The 26,920-nt window shown below is 38.7% G+C and overlaps 1 protein-coding gene across 1 annotated transcript; it reads right to left on the reverse strand.

Annotated features, from left to right (window-relative positions):
* Positions 1–7,476: 7,476 nt before the first annotated feature.
* On the reverse strand, positions 7,477–26,800 carry OPN3 (opsin 3). Its single transcript, XM_035560208.1, has 4 exons — positions 26,449–26,800; positions 13,297–13,616; positions 12,014–12,265; positions 7,477–7,956 (listed from the first exon to the last, which is right to left on the reverse strand). Exons 1-4 carry the CDS (start codon positions 26,798–26,800, stop codon positions 7,693–7,695), a joined length of 1,188 nt encoding a protein of 395 aa, XP_035416101.1. The 3' UTR covers positions 7,477–7,692.
* Positions 26,801–26,920: the final 120 nt, after the last annotated feature.

Raw genomic sequence — 26,920 nt, forward strand, 5'->3', positions numbered from 1 at the left:
ATATATATATATATGTATATATTTTTTCCCCTATATAAAGGGGAAAAAATCTGCCAAGAACACAGAAACAAGTCAAACTCCAGCAATAAAAATACCATAGTTATGCTTGGCTTGATAACCCAATGGCTCCCTCTGCAGGGTGAAACATTATTCAGATAAAAATGGTCTTGTACGTAACCAATGCACTTCTCAAGCTACATGGACACGTTAAAGTACTTGCCAGTGCTATCTCGCTTTACACCATCCTCTTAAAATTTCTGTATACATCAGTTCAGTCCCCTTCCCCACTGCCAAGCTGGTGCTATTTTCACATTCCTCCTTGTAATAAGGTGGAGATATCAAGTACGTTGTACTTCCCTCTTTACTCACCAGACCCCACATTTGAGACTTTCTGTTAGAAAAGAATGAAGTCAGTGAAATAACGTTGCAACTGGTTGAAAAAAGAAAAATAGGAACATAGAAAGTCCTTCAATCAGAAAAAAAGCAATGCCTTGTTAGTCTAAAAAATCAAAGAAGAATAAATGAGTATATAAAGAAAGGAAGAAGAAAGGAAGACAGGGTTACCAACTTCTCCTTTATTTGCCAATTTAGAACATATTTTCTTTTGTCATTCTTTATCTTTCCGAGAAAGACATGATTATTTATATGCCTCTTTGTAATGTCTCAAGGACCAGTTATTATGAGATGATGTTTGAAAGGTAAGGCCCGGGACATACTGTTCTTGGGAAACGTTCTGTCCGCTTCAGGCAGCAACGTGTCTATTTCTAATCACTGATTTCTCATTTCACCTTGGAAATTGGCAGCGTATGTTCTCCCAAATTCCTTTTAAAAGCTGAGTGTCTTTTACAACAGTAGCCTGACCTGGACATATAAAATGTAGTTAGAGAAAGCTCAAAGTAAATATGATTATTATTCTATCACACATTATTCCAACAATAGAAACCAATAAGCTATTTCAATACAGTTAGTGAAGCAAATGTTTCCCACTGTCAGTCCATTTCATAGCAATTCTCTGGAAACCAGACATGCCATTAACTTTACTAGAAGTAGCTTCAGGGCAGGAGGAAGACAGCTATATCTAAGCTTTTATTTAAAATTTTAACTACATCTAATATTCATGAGGTAGACTATTTTTTGTATAGCCATAAATAGCTACATTAATTTAACTATTTATTTAGTGACCATCTTTATATGCTGCTTTATACACTTAAACATCCTAAATGTGTACTAGGCATATGGCTGCCATCTTATCCCTCACATTAGAAGAAACATCAGGCATTGTTCCAATATTTATGAAAAGAAAAGAATGCCTTCCTACATGCTACACCTTCTTTGCCTTCTCCTGTCCTACTATCCTCTCATTTAAAAACTTTTCATGCAACTGAAACCCATACATATTTCCATGATTTGTACAGCTTCATTGTTTTCTGAGGGGTTCAAAGAAATAATTTCTTTTACAATTCTCTCTACAAATGAGTGATTCATGATTAATAGAAGATGGCATGTGAAATGAAGGTTTAGACTTGTGGTATGTGTCATGTATGTAGATGTTGTACTATCTATCCAAAAGATCATAGAAGCTCAGTAATGAAAGAAGGTTCAGAAGTGGACAAAAACCTCTTCTATATTTTACCTCAAGGAAGATAATTAGAATTCACATTCAACAGCCCATGAAACATACTTAAGCTTTCCTCAGACCCAACACATAGACAAATGTTACTAAAACTTTGAAAAATAAATTTTACAATCCAGGCAATGTATTTCTTGCACATTTAGCAAAAAGAAATAAAATATTGTCTGATTTTCGAAGTGTCTCTTTCTGAAGGCTTCAGTATGCCTTAGTAAAAGGCAATTGCAGGTGGAATTTGAACAAACACAATTCAAGATATCAGTTGTGGCCTTGCCCATGTGCTCACTACACCACTCACACCAGCATGGCAAACTAAATCAAAGGCACACTGTATTGAGTTTCAACTGATACTAGCTGATTAGATAAATCATGAAGACAACACGGCATGTAAAGACAAAGAGTGTTTTCTCATTTTTGGTATCAGATCCATTCACAATAGAGACAAAATTCCATTTCAGTTACACCTAGAAACTCATTAATATAATAGAATTTTAGTCAATATAATGATGAGGGTTGCAGCAGGCATAACTTCTGTTACCTACTAGGGCTGTTAAATAAGGTTTAATAAGTCTACACCATATTCTGGCCTCAGTCTCAATCACCTCTCTATAAAGAAAGCCTGATTAGCCTAACATGGCTAACAGTTCTTCATCAGAGCAGACATCAGGCTGCTTTACAAAGTACCAGCTGGAATTCTGCTTTCAGCTGGAGAAAGTTTCGGCAAGGCAAGAAGTGGATTTACACGTACTGCTCCAGCAACATTAACGCGTAATGAAAATAGACTTTAGGCAGCCGGGCTCTTTGTTCTATTAGTAAATGCTGACTTAACCACAAGAGGGAGCACAAACACTGACGAAAATGCAACGAACCAAGTGCAGAAGAGCCGGGTCCAGGAAGTGTTCGATGCTGAGCCTGCAGCTAATAACCCGCATTCTAATTTGTAGTGAAAATCAATTTAATTTCCTCTTCAGCTTTAATTCCTTGAAAGTAAATCCTCAATACTAATCTGGTAAAGAGGCAGAGAGAGAGAAAGGCATTCATAACATTCAGCTTTAGGTGGATAACCTATACACATAGCCAGGTCAGAACAGCAGCAAAGAGGCCTTGGGTGTGAGGCAGCTGGGACTAAAAGGCTGCACAGACTGCCTGTGCCAGAAAAAAAAAGGAAGATCAGCTTCTGTAATTCAAACGGCTGAGTCTCCCTCCTGCTTTTGATCCTGCCATTGCTGTCACTGAGGGAGGGACTGGGGTGCATGGAAGTACCAGTCCAACTCAGAAGCTACCAGCAACCTTAATAGCGGCAAGAACGTTCATCCCCACCCTCTGGGACTGTTCCAACCTCACACCCTCCTCCCAATTCCTTTACAAGAGTCAAGAAATAACTGTGGTAAAACAGACATTACTTCTCAGTATAGTTCACATTAAATGCCATATAATGCCAGTAACGCAAATTGTTTTGCCCAAGCCCTCCCTCTCCCTTGTTTTCTGGTTTGAAGCTGCTACATACATTTTTGCTGCTCAGAAACACATCTGCATCCTTTGGTGTTCTTCCATGCACATCTTCTAGGCCTCCAAATCTGTTGCTCTTCTATGCTTTTGTTCTCAAACCTTTTCCATTAAGATGTTTTGCTTTTCTAGTACAAACACTTTTGTTTTCAAAATTTGCCCAAAAAAAGTCATATAAAAAGCTCTATAGTATTTATTGCCTCATCCATTGCCACTTTTATTCACTGAGGTCTGAAAAGACAAAGACTTGCTGATTGTTTTCCAGGCTTCCAGCCTGTAGTAGCTTCCCAAAATAACTTCACAGATCTTCGATTCTTGATTTTTCAAATTATTTTCATCTAATACCTGGATTTACTGTCTTTAGATTTTATAGAAGTGGCTTTCCAAAGCACATCAGCAGCAATGGATACTATTGTTGATGAAATTATTGGATGTTTGTATCATAGAAGATAGAGGCATCAGCACTTTCCAGTGCTGGCTGAGTCCCCCCAGCTGCAAAGCCAGTTTTATATTCCTATCCCTTCTCTGCCCAATCTTCCCAAACTGGATTTCCCAATTCTTTGTCTCCAAAAACTTCACATTTTGTTACATCTTGCCTTGGTACTGCTTTTGTGTCTAGAAATGCAGGTTGCAGCACCCGTTGAGCTTCTGCAGGTCTTGTACTCCTTGAAAGAGATACTTAATTACCTAACAGATACTTTCATACAGAGCTGTTTATATATATGTGGGTCAAATATCAATTTGTGAAATCTTTTGCCACCAGCACTAGATTATTTTTTTTCTCCTTTACATCTGAATATTATATAGTTGAATTTTGTTCTTGAGCTGCAGGCTGTTGATATAAGCTAAGGATAAATATATCGTTAAAGGTTGTTTTTTCTGGATAGTTTAGCAAAATACTATACTTGAATATCCATTTGACTCAGCTATTGCTGCAGTATTTTAGCAGAAAATGGCATCCTCTGCTACTGCTGGTATGCAAAGAATAGGAGCACAAAATATAATGCTTGTGAATACTGATTTCCTGACTGATTTAATCACTGTGATAAAAGATAATGTCTTAGTACTGTAAAACCCAACTTTTCTGCATGAAGTCAGTTACATTCAGCATAAATCTAGCTTATTTTGGGAGCTGAAAAAGGATGGTTATAAGGCTGCAGAGCAGATCTGCATCATACATCCCATAGTTTCAGTGAAACTTTGTTAAAAGAAATGATTGACTCTGAGGCTATCATGGTACTCACCACACCTGCTGCTTCCCTTTGCATGATGGGATCATTAAAATTCTCAACTAGTTTATGTAAAACTTGCATTAATTGTGTACCCTTGTCATCTCTTCTCATTCTTTTGCCCTTCATGCTTTCTCCTTTTTTTCCTCTTTCTTTCCTCTTTTTTCCTCTTTCTGAATTTCTGTTACTTTAGGAACAGTAAATGGTCCAAATGTGAATGCTAAGCATCTTCCTCTTCCATTCCCTGTAATGGGAGAGAAAGGACCCATATAAATCTCTGCATCTCCATTGGAATAAACTAGCCAGTTATGGTTCATCTCCAGAATAGAAGACAGACAGACTTAAAATTAAAAAACAATGACAGATCTGTAAATAACCTGGTGATACTCTCAAGACTGAATGTTACAATACTTAAGTTCTATAGCAGGGTGTGAATTTTGCATCAGTGTTGCAGTTAGCCACAGAAAATTGTTGCAGTTAAAAGATGAGCAAATGAGACAGCAGCATGTTAACTGCACGTGGCCACATTTCCAGAGCTAGTGGCACTTTACAGAGCTGCAACAAGTCACTCTAAATGGTTTACAAATTGTATCATTTTAGGCCATCCATTTACATAAAGTAGCCAAAATAGCAAATTTATGATAGTTCTTACTGTTTAGTTTTCCTATAGTGTTATATAATTGTAGTTGTTCTGTGTATTGTAGCAGTAAATACCATGTCTTACATGAATTATTAAAAAAAAAAATGCATATACTGTTATTCTTAATTATTTGAATTACCTTCAGAAGTCTGAACAATGGATAGTTTCTCTTTACTAAATTCACCCTGTAGTTGTTCTACCAGAAAAATAAATAAATAAATAAAAATCAATTGCAATCTTGGAGTGTTATTGTTTTCTCAGTGCCTAATGATACCCTTCACGCTATCTCCAAGAGGCAGGGATGTCAAACCAACTCCTTCTCAATGGAAAAAAATATTTCACTGAGAACACATTAATATAAATAAAATAAATTTAATTGTGTATTGAAGGCTTGATATACAGAAAACACTAAAATATCAAACATTTTATTAAAAGGATGGAATCATTTTATGGAACTAATGTACATCTTTCTCCTTTTGTAAATATAAAAGTGCATAGATGTAGTGATCCTTGGCTGAAAATGAAATTTTCAATATTGAAACAAACATGCTTTTGTAAGGGCAGACCTTTGACATCATAAGACAATTTATCTATGCATTTATAGCAAAACAAAAATAACATAAAAACAAAAATAACAAAAACAAAGACAAGTATATATCATCTGTTTTCTCTTGGATTATGGTTTAATCTAGAGAACAGAGTGGACTCTAGATGTACTTTTTGGAGCCAGATTACTAGTTCTGATACTCCAGAAGGGTACAAGAATAAGGAATTTGTCTCTTCAAAGGCACGGGCACAAACATGGCCGTCCCTTGTTTCGAGTTGAGGTCACTGCTCCCTACCCCCAGAAACTAGCTGATAGCTTCTGCATTTGGGGTCTGATTTTGTTTTATTTAAAGTTTTGTTCTTTACCATGAGATCAATATCTGATGGTGCTGGCAGTCATTCTGCATGTTGCCCATATACCTCTCAAAGACTTACCCCCAGAGGAATCAAGTCATTTCTTAATGTTTTTTTCACACAGCTTTTACCAAGTGCTTACCAATGTAATGGATGTGGTAGAGAATCAGCACCATTACTAGAAAATTATTTCTCTATCTTCTTTATCCAACGTGACAGGCAGCCATGTCCAGAACAGAATCCTGTCATCATTTGGTACCAGCAACATTTACAAAGGTGAGAAAAATCTCTATCTGCTCTCTTTGCTGACCTCTAAGTAGGGCAGTCATTACTCACACTGCAACTTAGGCAGAGGTTCCCCTGCTCTTCTTTAACTGTTACTTTTGCCAAAGTGCCAGAGCAGGTTAAGCATTAATATAGGCTGAGGCTCCTGCTCCATGTATAACTTGTATGCAGGATAAAGATGCCTAAAGTACATATGTTAATAAAACACAAACATTCTCCTTTATCAGTGCCTGGTGCTTTGATCTGTATGATTTTTCTCACCACACAGCTCAGGAATCCCACCAGATAGCATGGAGAAAATGGCTTGCTGAGTACACATGGGCAGCCTTCTGGTGGCTGTTGGTTTAACCACAGCCCCAGTCACTGTGGATACCACTTTTTTTTTTTCTTCCCTGCAAACCACCAAGTCAGACAAACTAAACCCCAGCCAACCTCAAAAATCCCTCTTTCCTAAGAGCTCTGTGCAGTGGGAGTGCTGGCAATTCAAGGAATTATAGGATAACTCAGGCTGCAGAAGCCTTGGGAAGTCTCTAGTCTAACCTCTTCCATTGCTTGGCTGTCTACAGATTTGAAAACTTTTTCCTTATATCCTGTTTGAATCTCTTATTTCAGTTGACGCTCAACTCTCGTCCTTTCAGCATGCATCACCCTGAACATCATGGTTCCATCTTCTAGAAAACCTCTTCATTGCTATTGGAAGGTTGCTATTAGGGTTCCCTGAAGATTTCTTTTCTCCAGCCTGATCAAATGCAGATCCACCAGTCTCTCTCACAGGCCAAGTGCTCCAAACCCTGACAATCTTGATGTACCCCACTGAGTTTACTCCAGTTTACAGGTGCCTTTCTTCTATCAGAGGTTCCAAAATTGGATGCAGTATCTAGACATGGTCTAATGAGTGCTGAGTCGAGAGGCATAATCACTTCAGCCCGCCTACCAGCCGTTTTCCACAGAGCTGCATCCCAGGCAGCCAGGGCCTGGCCTGTTGTGCTACGCATGGTTCTTCCTCACCAGGTGCAGGACTCTGCATTTAATCTTTCTGAGTTCTCTAACACTTCTGTCAGACCATTCCTCCAACCTGACCAAGATCTTCAGAATGGAAGTCCTGTCCTTGAGCCTACAGACTGCTCCTGCCCAGCTTGAAGTTATCTTCAAAATCAACAAGAGTGCACTTGTCACGTCCTCCAGGTCATTGATAAAGATGGATGGGTCCCAAGACAGACCCCTGCAGGACTCCACTTGTTACTGGCCTCTAGGTAGAGTAAAACCCACTAAACGCTATGATACTCTTTAAGAAAATTCAGAGTAAAAACATCCATCCACAAGTTCAGCACAGATGCAGAGATGTCTGTGTTGTGACCAAAACCCAACTGTCTGCAGAGCTTCAGATGCAGAATTACCTCAGTATTTCACAGATGAATATGGCTTGCTTGGCAGCCCACTGGCACTATCACTGAAGCCAGTCTCCAGCTGAAACAGTCCATCAGTTTCCAGTGACTCTTCAGCTATAGTGGCTTTACTTGGATGACGTTTACTTTTGTTCCATTGTGTTTACTGTTATCATCTATTTGCTGAGTGTCATCACTGGTGATAATAAAAATGATAGAGGAAGAGCTAAACGTCACTTTCTTCTTTGGCCTGTCCCCTCCTTTTTGAGACATTACTATTGGTCGTATTGGTTTGTCATTCCCTTCTCCTGGGGTCTCTTTCGCAGTCCTCTGGAATCTCATCAAGCGAAAGCACAGGAGTTGCAAAAGGCATTGTCGAAACTGTAAGAGAAAATAAACAGAATGAAACTGCAACTTCTTAAGAGTTCACTATCATGTATGATCCAGTGAAGACAGCAATACAGTAAATAACTCAAAATAACCTATTTCTGCATCTCCAACTTGTTCTGAGTTGGTTCCAGTGCCATAACCAACTGGCTTTTTAGTGGGCACTTTTTCCCATACACACTCCAAAGAGCTCAATAGGATAACGTGGCCAGTAGAGGGCACTGAACTTCAATTTAATATTTTACCACTGTCCTGGTTTCAGTTAGGACAGAGTTAATTTTCCTCCTAGTAGCTGGTAGGGTACTCTGTTTTGGATTAGGATGAGAAGAGCGCTGATAACATGCTGATGTTTTAATTGTTGCAGAGCAGTGCTTACACCAAGCCAAGGACTTTTCAGCTTCTCGCTCTGTCCTGCCAGCGGGCAGGCTGGGGGTGCAGCAGGAGCTGGGAGGGGACAGACCCAGGACAGCTGACCCAAACTGGCCAAAGGGGTATTCCATACCATCTGACGTCATGCTGAACAATATATAGGGGTGGCTAGCCGGGGTGGGGGGCGGCTGCTCGGGGACAGGCTGGGCATTGGTCAGCAGGTGGTGAGCAATTGCATTGTGCATCACTTGTTCCGTACACATTACTATTAGTAATACTAGTATCATTATTATTATTGTTATTATTATTTTCTTGTCTTAATAAACTGTCTTCATCTCAACTCACAGGCTTCACTTTCCCGTTTCTCTCCCCCATCCCAGAGAGGAAGGGGGGAGGGTGAGCAAACGGCTGTGTGGTGTTTAGCTGCCGGCCGGGCTAAACCACAACAACAACTAGCAAGCTCTTCAGCCAACAAAGAACAAGAATCAGCCCCAGAACACATCATAGGTATGTTCTCTGAGTATTCAAAGATCGCAATTTGATCTAGCAGGGGAAGAACGTTCTCAAAAGCACTTTGCAGGAGGATGTACAGGGAAGGAACAAGGGGGGGCAGGGGAGGTACAATGAAAGTGAAGTTTTCCATTTATACAACTCCAGAGACTGAAATTTTAACCAAAGCATTTAATAATACAGATGTAAAATAAAATTTCAAAAGTTGGTAACACAAAACTAAAATGTTCCCTTTGAATAGGGAAGGAATGGAAGCCTTTCAGCTAACTAGAAGCCACTTATGATACAGTCAGTCTATTCTACCTTGAGACTAAATACACAAGGTATTCAGTGAAAGCTCTCATCAGTAAATAAGAGGACAATTCCAGTAGTAGCATTGTTCTAAATGCTCCAATGGTGGCCTCCCCTTCACAAAGCAAAGCATTCAACTACAAGGGCTAGAAGATGCACTCATTCAGTAGTCCACATCTGTGCACATCTAAAGCTCAAGTATTTGGGGAAACACTCTGGTTTTACAAAAAGCGTATAAAAGTTATTAAATAACCCATAATGAGACATGCCTGGAATACTTGGAAAGCACTTAAAAAAAAAAAAAAACAGTAGGACATCTTTCTCAAATGTCTGCCACTTAGCTGTTTTAACTATTACTCTATATGATTCTGCATGGTCCCTGACTTTGTCTAGCTATCACACAAGAAGCTCACTGGCATGCCGGTATGAAACAAAGTTTTGGTATAGGAAATTAATCTACTCTGACACAGGAGAGTCAGTAGGTCCTGTTGGGAAGGGAGCCTAGAAAGATGGAGAAAAGTGTTCCTGTGTTATGTAAAAACACAACAGAATGGTCATGTGGAAGCCCTGAAGTTTTCAGAGGTAATGTGGTACCTCTGAGCAGCATGGATGTGAGAAGGCACAAGCATGTTAGCATAGGTCAGATATATGAAGAATATAATAGCGAAGAATTGGTTTATTATTCCTAAAATAACCCTGAAGATGAGCAAAAATCTTACCACTTTGGTCTTAATCTGGAATTAGAGGTGAGTGAAAAGCACTTCATGATGCATCTCCAATATGTTTAGCTGAATCACCCTCTTTGTGCCTATGACTTTACTGGCATTGTGCCTGGTATTGGTTTGACTTGCTTCCTGGCATCAGAACCTACAAAATCTTTTTCAGATTAAACTAATCAATCTGACATCCAGGTACAAAGTCAGAGCCACCATATTAAAATGACTCAGTTGAAAATATTCTTTTGAAGCATGACTCTTGCTGGGGTCCTAAGCGAGGCTCTGAGGTTCTGCAGCCCCTTTCCTCCCTCTTCACCTCCAGGGTTTAGCTCTCCATATCCAGGGCTGGCTCTGATACCATGCAGCTGTGTAACACTGAATCAGCCTGCCGTGAAAAGAGCAGTGTGGGAAGAGCTGTGAGATGCAACACTGGGGGCCTCCTGCCTCCACTCAGGAGCCGCACTGATGCTCAGCTTTGCCCTTGGTCCTGGCCTGAGCCGCACTGCAGCTATGGCTTTGCCTGGCCATCCATCGGGCTGATTGGACCCACTGCCTTGTCTGCCTTGTCTCTGGACTGCTGGCTGGCCCTGGCTGTTCCCTGGTAATTTTACACCAGTGAAGGAAGTCACAGAAAATTCCACCTCTATAATAAGCTAAAGGTAATGAAAACCCAGGGAAGTCCTTCTAGCAATCATATGTTTTGTTTCTTTTTAACCCTTTGTCAAGTGATTCTACTATACTTAAATTCCAGATATCTTTAAATATATACCCTTGATTTCTGAGGTTTAGAGTGTGAAGTTACATTTCCAGTTAACATTCTGGTTTATAGTGAAGCTATTTTAATGTCTAAACAAATTCACCAGCTCTGCTCAGCTACATTCAGTGGTTATCTTTATAGTATTGATGATTTACAGAAAGAAGTAAATTACCTAGTTCCACATCTTTTACAAGTTACTGATAAGTCCAAACACTTTCACTCTTTCTCTGCTCTGTAAAGCAGCGAAATAAGCTGGTTTCCACCATTAAATCGGCAGTCTGCTTTTCATAATGAAGACTACAAAAGTAGATGGAAAGTTATTTTTCTCATAGATAAATACACCTTCTTAACAATGTAAAATTTATCTCCAAAATGCACTTGACTGTCATCCATGGGAAATTCTGGCTTTGAGTAAAATAAAGCTCTGAGAAATGTTATTGGTGTAGTATATTTTTTCACCAAAATTGCAAATTCATCAAGACTGAAATGATCCAAGACAGTCTGTCAGATTTCATAAAATGTTCATTTAAAGAATTAATAAAAACATTTTAAGAAAAGTGTTTCATTTTTCTACTTTAAAATTACCTTTTTAATACTGTAAACTTAAAAGCTTTTAAATTCATAAAAAGTTATAATCTCAAATAGTGACAAAAAAGTTAAACAAAATTTCAGAGTCTTCCACCCCCTCCCCCATCTTTCTTCCAGGTACCAACTGAATACTTACTTTTGCATTCAGTGTTTTATGTTTTTCATGGTTGAGCCCCTGAGAAGTAATATATTAGGAATGTGTGTTCCTAAAAGTTTTCTAGGCTTAAGCAGTACTGGAATACAGATAATGTTCTCATTTCCTGGTATTTTAACATTATTGAAACGCCCCATTTAATACTCGCTTTGCAAAACCCTGATGTCAAATTGTAAACAGGCAGTCTCTCATGTTTTTGTGAGCATACATATTTGAAACACTATGTTGAGTTGTTCAATCTTTGTGTTACCATAATGGAAGTGTCAGAGAAGCAATGGTCTTTTTTTCCTGAAAACAGACATTGGATGTTCTGAATTTTGTCTGATGGACTTCTACTGTGGTAAGGGAGTGATTCAGATAGGATTTTCTAGGTCTAGCCCATTTTGGGGGTAAATTGTCAAAAACAGATGCTTACAGTTTAATGCTCCTTCCCCTGTTTCATATGAATGCTCACCTGTATAATTCAGACGTATAAAATCCAATTTTTCATAAGCTACTACTTTAAGCACAGTCTGTGTTTTTAATTCACTAGATTTTTGGCTATTTATCCTTGCTGTTCGAATCAAAAAATCTGGTCATTACAGACAAAAGTAAATCAGATATAAACTCCACAACTGTGGCATAGGATACTGATTATTCAAATAAGAAAATTTTTCATGTACCTACCTTTCTACTCATGAAAATATAGATGACTGGATTATAAGCAGTGCTTGACTTGGCAAAGAACGATGGGATGATAGCTACTGTTGGAGTTACAAGGTTGCCATAGCCATATGTTACTAGAAGGGAGACCACTGCATAGGGCATCCAACAAATAAGGAAGGTAGAGATCATTAAGAAACACATCTTAGCCACCTTCTTTTCGTATTTTAGAAGTCTGATCACTTGAACAGTCTGAAAATCTTCCACACAGCGAAGCTATAGAAGAAAAAGGAAAATGGTAAAGTAAAAGCATTGAATACTTCTACTTTAATTTACAAATAACTAATTCACTAACAGTTTTAGGTACAGATGTTATACACTCATTTTATCAACTACAGTTCTTCTGCAAGTTTGCATCATGCTTCCCAGACTTACTGTATACATTAAATAATGTAAAAACTTTAGAAAACTAACTTACCTTCATCCATTAACATAAGCAAGTTCAGATTACATTTAGCAGTCCTTAGTCTGAAAACTTAGACAACCCTGTAAATTTGTTTCTTCCCTCTGAAGATAGTTGATGACAATTTGATAAATAGATTTCTCTATACTGCTCTGCCACTTAGTTTGTTACCCTGAAGTTATAAAATTTCTACTTTAATCAGAATACTAGGTGGCAGGTTCCCAATGTCATCTGTGTGAATCTGATAAAATGCAGAAATGATGGGACATGTACGTGAATGTCCTTGGCAATAGCTGTCAGTTGTGCTGATACTGTTGACCACAAACTTGAATGGGTCTGTCAGACTGATTACCCACAGAATATGAAACATTATCAATTCCTGACCCTGAAGATCCAGCCTAAATTAAAATGGGTTGCCTGAACATGGAAAACTGGTTTAACAGAGCTTAGTCTCCTCTTGGAAGAGTTTTACAGGGTTATCCTCTCAAGAGCAATGAAGAGGAGAGAGAGATTTATTTAATAATAAGAACTGCGACCAAAGATTTTTCCCTTCTGTTTTAAGGAAGGATCTACTGTCCATCAGTGGGCGGGAACAGTTCCCTAATCTGCCTTTTATTTGTAACTCACAAACTACTCAACAAATAAATCTTGGTAGCTCTAGGCTGGTTCTCCTTCAACCGTACACCCTTTCTAGTGGTCCCTGACATGGCTGAATATTAAGGTCCTGAAGTTTGAACAGGAAGTGAGAGTGAAAATTTAGGCTCTGATCCAAGTTTAATATGTGGTACCAGCATTTCTAACTGAAAATACTTCATTAAAAGAAGTCTTATTTCCACCAACTTACCATTCTTACTGCATATAGAATATGTCCATAGCAATAGGCCATGATCACAACAGGTACAACCAGACAGCCAAGAAAAAAAAAGAGCACAAAGGAGGTGTCATTGGGGTCTTTTGACTTCCAGTCCACTGAGCAACCTAATCCATGAATTTCCAGTGTGTATCTGTTCCAGCCCAAAAGAGGTGCTCCAGTCCAGGCCAATGAATAGAGCCAGATGTATGTGATAGCCCGCCAAGACCAGGAGAAGTCAATCACTTTTGCATGGACTACTCGAATGTAGCGTTCATAGGCGAGAACAGTGAGAGTCATAATTGAAACAATTCCTGTAAGAAAAGTAAAGAAAAGCAATTAAATCATTCACAAACATTGTAAAATGGACTGATGTCCTCTTGATAACCTGGTGGCAAAGGAAACATTTAACTCAAAATTAGCTAGCTCGTATTATGAGTAACACCAATAAGCTTTTTAGGTGACACCTCAGTAATCATTATCTAACTCAAACAGTACTACTAATTTCAGAACTACTCAGAATAGGGTATTACAATCTGCCACGTGGTGTATGGTGGACAGAAAGTAGGACAAACAAAAAGGACGACTGAACTAATACTTTTTCCTAAACGTTACTTCAGTAAGTGACGGATCATGCTCCAAGGTTTTTTGTTTGGTTCTGGTGATTTTTTTTTTCCTTCCTTTCTTTTAAGAAAAAGCTGCCATATAAAAATGTGATAATAAACAATAACAATCTATTACGAATCTAGAGAATTCAGAGCTGAGACTGAAGTCAAGGAAAGCCTTCAAGAAAATTCTAACTTTTATCAAGATTTCATGCAAGTCTTCCTGTTCAAAAAAAAAAAAAAAAGAGGGCAAAAAAAATAACTGATAAAGCAAAGTGTTACATAGTTAAAGGAGTCCTCTCTGGAAGAGATCCATTTGAGTGTCCTTTCCTATCTCCCTGCTACCATAAAAATACCATAGTCCTCATTTCAATTATTTCTGCATTCTCTTCCTTTTCTGTCCACCTCAACCACACTACACACTTACTGTGTCAAGACAGAAATGCTGTTATTTTCAGCTCTCAGCTTTATTCTATCCAGACACTTTAACAAAGTCAAGGTAATTCTGTCCTGAGTAGGACATAAGGATTTCAGTTTCAATGGTCTGTGAAATTTAATAATCAAGAACAATATCTGCCCATCATGCATATACCAGTCAACTGAAATCTCTGTTAAGATCCAGACTTCAAGCTCATATATGCAGCCTTTTAAACAACACAACCTGAACACAAAAGGGTTTTACAGCACTCTGTGTATGAATACTTGTGTCTGTATACATTTTATCTAATAAGCAGCATGGGTATTTATCACAGATTCCCACGGTGTTTCATTTTTTCAAGTACGTACATATTAATCACAATATTCATTTATACAGGTGGGAGAAGGTTAAATGTGCAGATCTTGCTGCTGGAAAGAAAAGAACCATTTTAGCAGTCAGAAACCTTCAAAGGATATCACAAATGTCTCATCTCACTTTGAAAAAGCATAAGCATTAAGGAATACAAATTAACAATTTGAGCACCAGCAACATGAATTTTAGGAAGACAACTAAGAATAACAAAATCTAGGGAAACGCTTAACCTCTGTGTCACTATATTAATCCACAAAATCAGCATACCACTACTAACTGAGTACCTCACAGAAGGTTATGCTTTAAGATATCTGTAAGAAAGCTGCTTTGTCCTGCAACTATCAGAGGATTTTTAATTTATTTATTTTTAAGTTCATGAGTTCAGAAAGCTTTCTTGATTAACAGGAAAGTGATGCATTTTTGTCATTTCATTATACATCTTTTCCATTCTGCATCAATGTGTATCCAAAGCATGTTTGACAATTTCAGCAACATCTTTGAGAAAGAAGCATTGATTAAGAAGCATTGATTAGCTCAAGTAATTCTAAAATAGCCTCATGGATAAACCATTAAAATGGGAAATGAACCAGGTTTTATATCTGTGAATAATCTGGAGCAAAGACTGGAAACCTTGTATGCTATTTCAGTTTCTTACCTATTGGGAATTCCAGCTATTTGGGTATGCACTTTGTGGCAACAAATTCCATTATGAAGCTGCAAAGCTGTAAAAGCAGAAAAATGCCCAAGGGCCTCATACAGCTCTAAGTACCAAGGGCTGGGATGTGCTTGCCACCTCCACACTTAGTGATGCAAACAAAATACAGTGGCAGAAATCTTAAAAATATCTGTTCAAGCCTGACCTGCCATGGTCCATGTGCAACACGCACTTTGACAGTGTACAGTTTTTTCCATATACTAATAACACTTTTGAGTTACAACCAAATTTCTACACAACACAAAAAATCTTCAGTGAGTTACCTCTATCTTACTTAGGTAACTGCCTGCACCTCTGCTGCACTTATCCTGCAGATGGGAAACTTCTCAAATGAGCAAATTATAATTAAATTGAAGTGGGGAAGGGAGAATTTATACATTTCAGTAGGTGAAGTTTAATTCAATTGGAGATTTTAGCTTTGATGTCAAGGGATGATTTCAAGCAGCAGTTGTGATATATTCAGCAACCTATGCAATACTTCTGGAATTTTACAGCTCACAGTTATAATTAACAAATGAAGGAGATGCACATCCTTTTGAACTTACTTTAAGTTAGTTACTTTTTTTCCTGTTGTAGTGCAAGATTCAATTAAATATATTCTATGTGCCTATTAATGCCACTAGCAAGATTAGAAAAAAATGACATCTAAGATACAGCTAAAGAATAATTGTTATATGTGTGTATATATATGCACACAAAGTAATAGTGTTAATGAAGTAAAAAAGCTTTTTCACAAGAACTATCTAGTTACATAGTTCAAAGGGCTCAATAAGAAAACATTCATTTTGAAAGCATCCCCAAATGGATTTAAGAGCTCATTTTCTTAAAGTTTTCATACCTGCTTCTAATAAACTCCTATCCCTGACAGACTTATTTGCAGAAGTCTAGTAGTCAGTCTTTAATCAAAGAACTTTAGAGAAAACAGTTTGGGAATCAATAATAACTATCAAATAAGCTTGCCACGTACACACACATCTGTTTGCCCTCGAAGCCAAAGCTGTTATATCAAAACAACTTCTATAAAAGCTAATCCTCTAGATTTGATGGGTTTTTGTTCTGCAAGATTACTATCTGGTGGTTTTAGATACAAAGCTAAAAACTAGAAACAGATATATAAAACTTCACCTTTGCATTCATATTTTGTTATATGTAGTGTTTATTTCATTGTTATACACCCAGGTTTTTCCCAACAAATGTCAAATGAGCTCTAGAGAGGCCGAATGAAGTTTATTATGTTTGACTGCAAAGAGTTCATAAGTGAATCCTGCAGCCTTCACTCAAGCAAAATTAATAATAAACATTAATGGGGCCTCTGTACCTAAGGACTTCATCCATTCTCCTCTTTAGATCTTAACTCAAATCTTTCAGAATTATTTCTTTCTGAATCTTTTTCTATATTAGGCTTCACTTCACTGTCTTTTAATGGCCTTTCTAATGTGAAAGATTTCTTCTTTTAAAACATTGATATACTAGAACATTTATTTTACATCCTAAGCGATCATTCTTTACAGCCTCTTCACAGTTCTGTGTCTTTGCCCAGCATTAACACTATAACCTCATGTCAGGAAGGGTGAAGGGAGTGGGTGGAAGATCAAAGTTAAAGAACTTAAATGTAGGATTGTATACAAAGCAATAAAAAGCATCAGTTATTTGCAGTTCAGAGAAGACTATTAAATTCGTCCTGATAATAAATATATGTTAAATATGATGCTGAACTGGTTGAACCATCTATTAACAGTCGATTTAATGGATCTGATGGGATATCTATGCTGGGCATTAAAGACTCTTTGCTTCTTCTGTGGTCATTAAGCCTTCTCTGCATAACCGATAGTTTAAAACAATTAGGAGTAACACATACCTGTAGCCACCTTAATTTTCTAACAATATGCAGGACACCATAAAAATCATAATACAGTTTGGATGACAGATTCATTTCTAAATCTGAGAAAATATGGCCTTAATTTCTGTACCTTTCTACTCATTAAACTTTCAGGCAAATTGGAGCAGTAGTGGTATCTCATTAATTTCTCTGCTATAATTTCTTTTCTTCTATATTCAGATCCAAAATTGAAAGGAGACTTAAAAGTTAGGTTCTACTGTAAATAAATAAATAAATCCAGAATGCTAATCTCATCTAATTCAGATTAAAATAGGAGTAAAATCAAGGTTTAAACTTGTATTACCAGCCACAATTCCCCTCTACAGACAAGCAAAGGGTTGAAAACAACTTTTCTAACGTGAGTGAAAAAATAACCTTGTTGTGGATCCCATAGCAAAACACAGGGGTTTTGTTTTGTTTTGTCCCTCCTCCCCCCCCCCAGCATTGACTAACTCTTAATATTGACTTCTCTTTCTTGAAACTAGCTGTCAAGTTTCAGAAAGATTCCAGGAGCTGAACACTAAAGAATAGGTAGAAGGTAAATGTCCTTTAACTACCCATATGCTGAACCACAGACGCTGGCAAGCACGTACCTGGTGACACTGTGGAAATTATCCTTAGTATTGAATGTATCATAAGCATTTTATGAGACTCTATATTCTGTGAGGTTGAGGTTTCCTGGGGCTTGGGGGACAGGGAGAAGTCGTTGTATGTTGTCTTCAATATTATCTTGTGAATGGCTGCAGGCATCTGGTATTTGGCTTTACATTGGCTAGTGAAAGTCTGTGCAGATCCTCTTTCATACGCAACACTCTAGTATGGATGATTTCTTCGCAAGGCTAGATCCAGGGAATTTTACATGTCAAATAAATGGAATATTCTTCAGATATATAATGTGTCTCTCCAGATGCCACAATGCCCCCCTAGTGCTGAGCTGGCAGTTTGAGTGGAACAATACTCAAGTGGAACAGCAGGAGCTGTCAGCTGACTCCTAAAATTTTCAGCTGATAATGCAGGAAAGAAAGAAACTCTATGCAGCTCTACCTAGAATAGGCACACACAGGAAAAAAAAAAAAAAATCTCGTGCAAGTAGAACACTTCTCATTTTCTCAAAGATTCTCTGAAATCTGTTTTCAGAGATACCCCTTTCATGTCTCACAGTTACACACACATACCTGGTCCATCTTCTATATTTCCCACCTTTGTTATTTTTGTTTCAGTCTTGCTGCCAATTAATATCTTGCATATTACACATTTTAGTGGGAAAGGGTATAAATACATGGCAGCAGCAAAAACACCTACTGATTTTTCTTTGCATACTCAAAAATCAAACTGAAAGACAAATCCATGACCACAAAGGATTTCAGGTCACATTTGCCATTAAAGAAGTGAGAAAATAGCCCATTTCTCCAAAGATATGTATTAGCTGCTTCAAGTTTCGTTACTCTGATTGAGATACCTGTCACTACTTCTACATGCCACATTCTGCTGTCAGTCCTGTCAATAAATTAGTCTAAAACAGCCCCTATGAAGCACCCACAAATCTTTGGTTTCAAGCTATTTAAGTTAGAGGACTCCATCCATCTTCCTTTCTTCCCCATCAGAAAATCAAAATATGTGAACTTTCAATCAATTTTGGTTGGCTGGTAAACAGCAGGCTACATTGTCTGTCATAATCACTGAATTTAAAGGTGTTCCTCAAGTTAAGCCAAATCCTGGCAGGGATTTGTCAAGAGCACAGAGATGCAAGGCTTCTTGTGTTGTCCCCACAGAAACACAGTGCTTTATGTAATGCCATACTTTGATTGGAATCAACAGTGGCAGTTCTCACCTAGAAGAGCCTTGCCTTTTTTAGCCTGGGATATACACACATCATCTGTTTTCTTGCACTGCTTCCAGCCACCTTTTGCAAGATCTACATACGTGCAAGGCTCCATTCATTTTCCATAGACAAATCAAATTTTGTGGCCCAGTACACAGGAACACACTGAATTTTACATATTTTTTTGTTTTCTAAGCAGCTTTTCTGGAAATGATGTAGATTTCATCCAGGATGAGTTACACATTTTAATATGATGAACTATGTGCTGATTAAAAAAACAAAGTATTACAGAAAGCCATTATGGTTATTATTTGCATATTAGCCCCTGGTATGCAAACCTGCACTTTTTTTTTTTTCAATCAAAGGAGCCATATGTGAGAATTCATTACTTTGACTCCTGTAACAAAAATACGCATTTCAAAATGTTTTTACCTGAAGCCATTTATTCTTGAGATCTACGTAGTACGATTCAAGACTAAGGCCCAAGACCCTGAAGATTGATTTATTAGTAAGTCAGAGACTTTCAAACTCTTTCTGAAAGACTTGACTGACCAATACTTATAGATAATGCTTGTCTGATCCACAGATTTTCATCTCAGAATACTCCTTTCCTCAAGCACTGAATATAAGCACTGTGTTAAGGAACTATAGATGCTATTTAAACTCTGATTTAAGCCTGGGCAATCGCATCCACATGAGTAGGGTCATTCTCATTTAAACTGTGTAAGTTAAACATAGCAGAACAGAAGCGTATTCTTGTTTAAGCCAGTAGCATACAATTTCTATGTTGCAGTTTGTACTCTTCTCCAGTAGCAAGCCACTGAGAATTAGAAATGGATGGTATGCTATTTCGTATTAAAAAAAAAAATCCACAGAACTTTTTTTTTTTTTTGCTAGTTTTATTGTTTTCCTGCTGAAATACTGCACTTGGTGTAGGTTTCATCACATCTCACATGTAACTTTCTATTTCTTCTGTACCCTGGGTTTTTCCTGAAGTGATATTATTCTTGATACATCATGAAATACTTTAAGCTACACAGTGTAGGTCATCGTGGAGAAGAGTGAAAAACACAGCTGCAGTGTATCATCCCATACAGTGCATGTGTATTCTGACTTTATAAACCTTAATTAGAAAGCAATATCGCAACACTTCAGAAACAGATGTGTTAGTTTCATCTAACAACACCCACAGTTGCTCCTGCCTTCTCTCTGCAATATATAACTTACTTGGATTCTGTTTGCCATGCTGCCCACCAAAACATGGCTTGTGATGCAGACAGAGTGGGTATCAGATACACATTCCTGACGACTGAGCAACTCTGCAAAGCAACTACAATATTTTCTATGATTCTATAGGAAATGGACTCTTTGTCAGGGAGCATAGTGATAGGACAAGGATTAATGTCTTTAAACCAAAAAGGGGTAGATTTAGATTAGATACAAGGAAGAAATTCTTCACTCAGATGGTGGTGAAGCCCTGGAATAGGTTAACTAGAGAAGCTGTGGATGCCCCGTCCCTGGAGGTGTTAAAGGCCATGTTGGATGAGGCTTTGGGCAACCTGGTCTGGTGGGAGGTGTCCCTGCCTACGGGAGGGAGAGTGGAATTGGTAGCATTCTGTGACTCCATAGTACAGCAAAGAAGATTCACTTTTGAGACAGACCAAGGCTTCTGTCAAAGAGCATATTATTTTTCATATCAGTTAAGACTTGACCTGCATCTAAGTGCTGAATAACTATTTTGCATATCTTATCAGAGGAGAAAGCCCCTCTTCTGCAAGCCCTCCTCACCTCCTTCACAACTGAACAGCTAAATACTATCTATTCAGTTGAAACAACGTATTGTCCATGGCAAGACAAGGCATTACTACACTCTGTTTTGTATTACTTAATACATAACCAAATCTATCTGAATTCAGCAATTAAGTTTTAGAGTATATTTTCAGTGACAACTATGTATCATTGCTTATTTTTCAGCTAATTTTAGCATCCACGGTCTAATCTAGATAGGTGAAAAAAATCACTTCTCCTGAACAGAACAAATTTCCAAGTATATTTTATATACACCTCTACTATGAAAATAACGTAGAATTAATCACCTCCTCCATGTTCAACACTGTAAGTGATTAATTCACTTCAAACAAATTGCTAAAGCTGAAAGCATGCTGATCAAGTCTCCAGCTGTCTGTAACGCAAGACCCTAAAACCGCCTGCCGAGTAATAGAAAATGCTTTTAGTGATATTAAATCAGTGCATATAACGTGTATTGGTAATGTGAGATGGGGGTACAGGGTATCAGTCTTTCACAGCATGTAGAAGGAGCCTTAGATAAACCTGTGGACGCACACATCAAGTTCTGCAACAGTTACTGTCATTTTAATGTCCTATTTGTCTGTGAAAGGACAGCAAATGCACATAAAGATTATTACACCCCTAGTGTGTTACTCTATAATTAAACAAATAGTTACTTCAGGAAAAGGTAAACTAAATAGTTACTTCAGGTAAACTTCTCTGTTAAGAGAGACATTTGGGTGTATTTAACTGTCAAGCGTCTTCTCTAGCTCTTATACCCAAAACCTACACTCTCAATGAATGATAACAGAAAACCTTCTAGGTATGAGTTGTGTAACTAAACCAGATTTAGGGATTACCCAGATCTCTACTACTTGCAGCTTGGTTGACTACTACAGACAGGAAAAGAGTTATAAGGTTTTATGTAAAGAAGGGTTGGCAGGCTCAGCGGGACCAACACAGAGTTGACTGCACAACTCTACGGAAAGGTGACCCTCACAGCTTTAATACATCATTTAACTGAAGTAACTATTTCATTCCATCGGGACAGCACAACTGTTAAAAATCAGAACTCAGATGGGATTACTGTCCAAGACATACAACCATGCCATCCAAACTTATACTTGTCAGTACTCATTTGATCTCTGCCATTTTCCCCACACTAGTACACGGAGTGCTGAGAACGGCTCTGCAGTGGCACATGGAAGCTCTTTTTGTGGCCTCTATTGTGAGGACATCAGCACCTACACTACAGCTTGACTTCTGAATCTAATGAGAAAATAAAAATTGAGGCTGTTATTTGTGTGACAAGGAAAGAAGTTCAGCAGTCAAAATGATGACAGTTTTGCACTCTGGCAAGCAGATTGTCTCCACTCTGTCCCCAGCATCTGTACACTGTAAAGCCTAAATCGAAGTTCAAGTCCCAGAAAAAAAACATCCAGCAGTAACACCAACGGTAAGCCCCAATCTGCACAAGAAGCAGAAATTGCTACATGGGCTTGCCTAATTATAATGTTATGGTAATGCAAATGTAGACAATTGCAAGGAACATAAAAATAGCTGTTTATCCCTAGACAGACAATCAACCTGAAGTTATATTACTTTCTTCTCAACTGAAAAGCTTTGAAACATGCAAATTTGCTTACAGCGCATAAGTTCTGGATCTCAAGTGCCTCCAATCGGCTAGACTGACTGGTAAAATGAGAAGCACTTTTGCAAATGAAATATTCAGATTATCTGACACAAAATTCCTAGAAGTGTAGAGAGAGCTCTCTTTGCTGTGATTTTTTTTTTTTTTGGAAAAAAGTTGCCATCATGACATAACAAAGACTTCTGAAAACGCAGATGTTACCAGTTCATTTTAAGCACATCCTCCACCTATAAGAATACATGTAAAAATTATAAATACAGCTGCATGATCACAATTTTCAAAGTGAATTCTGAATCTGTATTATTAGCTACAGTAATTGGAAAGAATGTGATTTTCAAAACTTGTTGAGAAATATCCCTGAGTTTAAAATGAAAGTCACAATTGTTTTAAAGTAGTTTTAATCATGCGTCGTAAACTTGTTCACTATTAGGGAAAATTGTAGCTTAAATCACTGCAAACCTATCTTGCTCAAGACCAAAGCGCTATAAACTCAATGGTGAATATAATGCCACTATTTAAAATTGTTTCCATTCATCTTCTACATGGAGGCTGTTTGAGTTCATGACAAATACTTTTGTCACCAGAAGTAGCCAAACGCAGAGGTAGGCCAGGGTCAGGATATCAAGTTCTTAGCATAAGCTGCAATATACGAGTAGAAGGGGTGGTGCTATTCAACCTTATACATCTCAAATTCAAAAGCTTTCCTTCAAGCTGTCATTTACAGATCATCTATAAACTATAGAACTATTTCTGGAAGGCATGTCCTGTGAGCAGAGGCTGAGGATACTTGGTTTGTCTAGCTTGGAAAAAGAAGGCCAAGAGGCAGTCTCACTGCAGCCGCCAAAGGAGGGGATACGCAGAGGGAGGTGCTGATCTCTGCTCCCTGGTCAGCAATGACAGGATGCACAGGAACAGCACAAAGCTGCACCAGGGGAGCTTCAGAATGGACTTCAGGAAAAATTTCTTCACTGTGAGGGTGGTCAAACACTAGAAGAGGTTTTCCAGCGAGGCAGTTGATGGCTCATGCTTATCAGTGTTCAAGAAGCATTTGAGCAATGCCCTTTAACTTTTGGTTAGCCCTAAAGAGGTCAGGCAGTGGACTCAATCTTCATAGGTCCCTTCCCACTGAACTATTCTATCAACCACGGAAGACAGCTTAGAATATCGGCTGCTCTCCCAAGAAAAATAAAATCAAAACTGAACAGCCTTTGGACTGGAAGTGTACAGAAAAGTTCATACAACAAAGTACAAGCTCATGCACAAGAATGTAATCACTTTACAGTAAATAAACAGGCTTTGGTCATTCCACGTGAAGCAGCTGGACTGTGTCCAAACCCAGCAGACAAATCAGTGAAGTAGCAGACACATCAGTGAAGTAACCTCACGGTATTTGTTATTATGATTTAATGGACTTCACAGCCATGGTATCAGAACTACCCCGCCTTTGTTCTAGAAACGTCTTTATTAGGTCACTCTGGTTTACTGAAGTTGAAAGCTACAAAGCTGCAACTATCTTGCTTAGTTAGTGAAGCCATTACTTTTAAATGTCAATTTAAAACTGTTGATTTCATGTTTTCCGATCAGTGAGCTTACTCTTTGTTGCCAAAAGTTCTCAAAAGAGAGTTACACTTTAATAATCATTACTAGTTACTATGCATACAAGAGTTCATTACCTTACCTTTCCCTCTGTCAACCCTTACTCCAAGAAAATAGCTGACTTGTGCTTTTATATTCAAGAGAAGTGTATTTATAATACCTGGTTACTCTGAATGAAATCCCCAATAGGTCTCTTCACCACCACCACCAAAAAAGAAAACACCTTCAAGGCATTGCTCTCTTCATAGACATATTAAATATTGAAAATAGAAGCTGTGGTGGCAGTAGTCTAGATGATAAACAGAGAAATGTGATGCTACCCGCAGGGCATCATTGTTTTTTCAGTATTGACATGCCTCTGCTCTCCAACTCAGTTAGCTGGGGAGCTACGTATCTTCACTATCAGAAAAGAGAGATCTTTGTATTTCCAGCTGAGAATATGGAAGCATTGGTATGTATAAAAGGAAACCTTAAGACTAGAAGTAACTTCATTGTGCTACTGACGAATTATAATATTCGAGTGAAATATTTTCTATTACTTTACATGGCAGCTGAACCAACTCAGGAATATCTGACACCTGAGTTTAAGTGGTGCATTTACTCTCCACTTCCATGGGAAAGACTCCACACACAAACATGTGCTTTTCTAATACATCATAAAAAATTCTTCTCACTGAATCACACTGTGTGAGAGGAAAATAACATGACCAAGTACAGGCAGATGTGGTTTTGCAAACCAAAATGCTACTCGGATCATTCTGTAATTAAGACCCGTGAGTTTGCCTACTTTTCTTTGTAAATAAATTTTATATAAGAAAGCAATGCGGGAAAGCATCAACATAAAATATAGTTATAGTGACCAAATATGACACTAAAAACCAAAAACGAGAAGACACATATGATCAAGCATTTTGCTTCCCAATTTATATCTCATTATTTCTATTTATTCCATCTTTGGAAGATAAGAGATGATTACTATGGTGTTTTTTTTTTTTTTTTTTTCTCCATTACCCTTACTATACCTCTTATTTTTTGATCTATATACAAAATGCCTTCATCAAAAATTGTAAGTACAACACATAAGGTATAAAGATAGTAACAGAAAGATACTTAAATTCTCCTGTGTAAGCTTAATGTTCAACTGCCTCGCTGAACCAAATGGCAAATGCCCAAGTTTCTCAAGTATTTGAATGGTCTGACTGATATGGACAGCCTTATGTTAGCTAGGTCCTCTAGTATTTCCCCTCCTAACACTAGGAAACAAATGTCTAAGAGCTGTGCACCATTAAAATCATTATGCAACACCAAAGCCTGCACAAAGGTCTAACTACAGCCTGAATCCACCCTGACTCCCAAGATCCAAGATTTTTGCTACTCTATGCAGCAGCAGTCAAATGAATCACGAGGAACCACACACCTTCATTCGAGCAGCCGAACAAAAGCACACTTGAGCGTCCCATGAAACAAAGATTAGGCAGGAAAGCTGCAATCCTTACAAGAGACATTAGTTTATCTTAATAAATCCAATTTTCAGTGAACACACATTGTGTGAGCACATGCAGTAATCCACCTCTCATTTGTACACCTCTGCTAGAAAGAAAAAGAACTTTAAAACGAACTTTTTGCTCCTGACTAGCACTTGCCTTCACCATTATAAATACAATCCTGTTATTTACATCATCCCCTATCAGTAAATGAATGAATATCTATATTCCTTTGAACAGGCTGCATGTCTGTTAAATACACCGCTGGACTACATCCTACTTCTGTAAAGGTAAAGTATGAATCTCAGAAAAGAACACAGACATGTTACGTGTGGGGGTTTTTGTGGTTTGGTTTGTTTGTTTGTTTCAGTGGGTTTGTTTGGATGAAACTAGTGGAAGTACTCCTACAGTGCTAAAAATCCCTTTTTCACAGGAAGCAGTGATTCTGCAAATAGCACTCTGACGCTGTTACAACTGAAAGATAATACTTGAGTTTCACAGAGGGATTAAAAAAAAAAAATCAAGGTGCTGCCATGTTTGGGATAATTTTAGAGACAGAGAAGTCCAAACACTGGGGAAGCTGCACCCCTCCTGCTGTAAAAGGGCACGTTTAGAGTAAGCCATCAGTTTTCTATCAGTCCCACTGCTGAAGCTGCGCACGTTCCTTATTCAGAGGCTAAGGTATTTCCAACAGAAAACACAACCGTTCGTACCAAGTCCATCCATCGGACTGGGCTGGGGCTGAGGGACGGGACGGTTGGGGCTAAGGGGGCGGTTGGTGGCAGGCGGGGAGGGGAAGGGAAAGGCGGCACCCACCGAAGAGGCTGTTGCTGAAGCCGTCCCAGACGCAGCCGGCGGCGTCCCAGACCCAGCGGCTCCTCAGGCAGGACATGAAGGTGAGGCTCACGCCGAAGACGGACACCAGCAGGTCGCTGAGGCTGATGTTGACGAGGAAGAGGTTGGTGGGCGTGCGGAGCCGCTTGAACTTGTAGTAGAGCACCAGCACCAGCAAGTTGTTGCACAAGCCCAGCACGCCGATGGTGGCGATGAGCAGCGCCAGCAGCTCGTAGGTGCCGGCGCTGAAGGGGGGCCGCTCGCCCGGCGCCTCCTGCTCCGCCGCCGGGGGCTCCAGGCGGCTAGTGGCGACCGAGCCGTTCCCCCAGGGCATGGCTCACAGGCTGCCAGGGCCCAGCCGCAGCGGCGTTCATCCCCTCTGAGCTCCCCAGCACTCTGGCAGCCCGGTAACGAGGGCAGGAGGAGGAGGAGGAGGAGCCCTCTCCGCTTTCCC

This window comes from Cygnus atratus, chromosome 3 (assembly GCF_013377495.2).
Source record: "Cygnus atratus isolate AKBS03 ecotype Queensland, Australia chromosome 3, CAtr_DNAZoo_HiC_assembly, whole genome shotgun sequence".
NCBI classification, from domain to species: domain Eukaryota; kingdom Metazoa; phylum Chordata; class Aves; order Anseriformes; family Anatidae; genus Cygnus; species Cygnus atratus.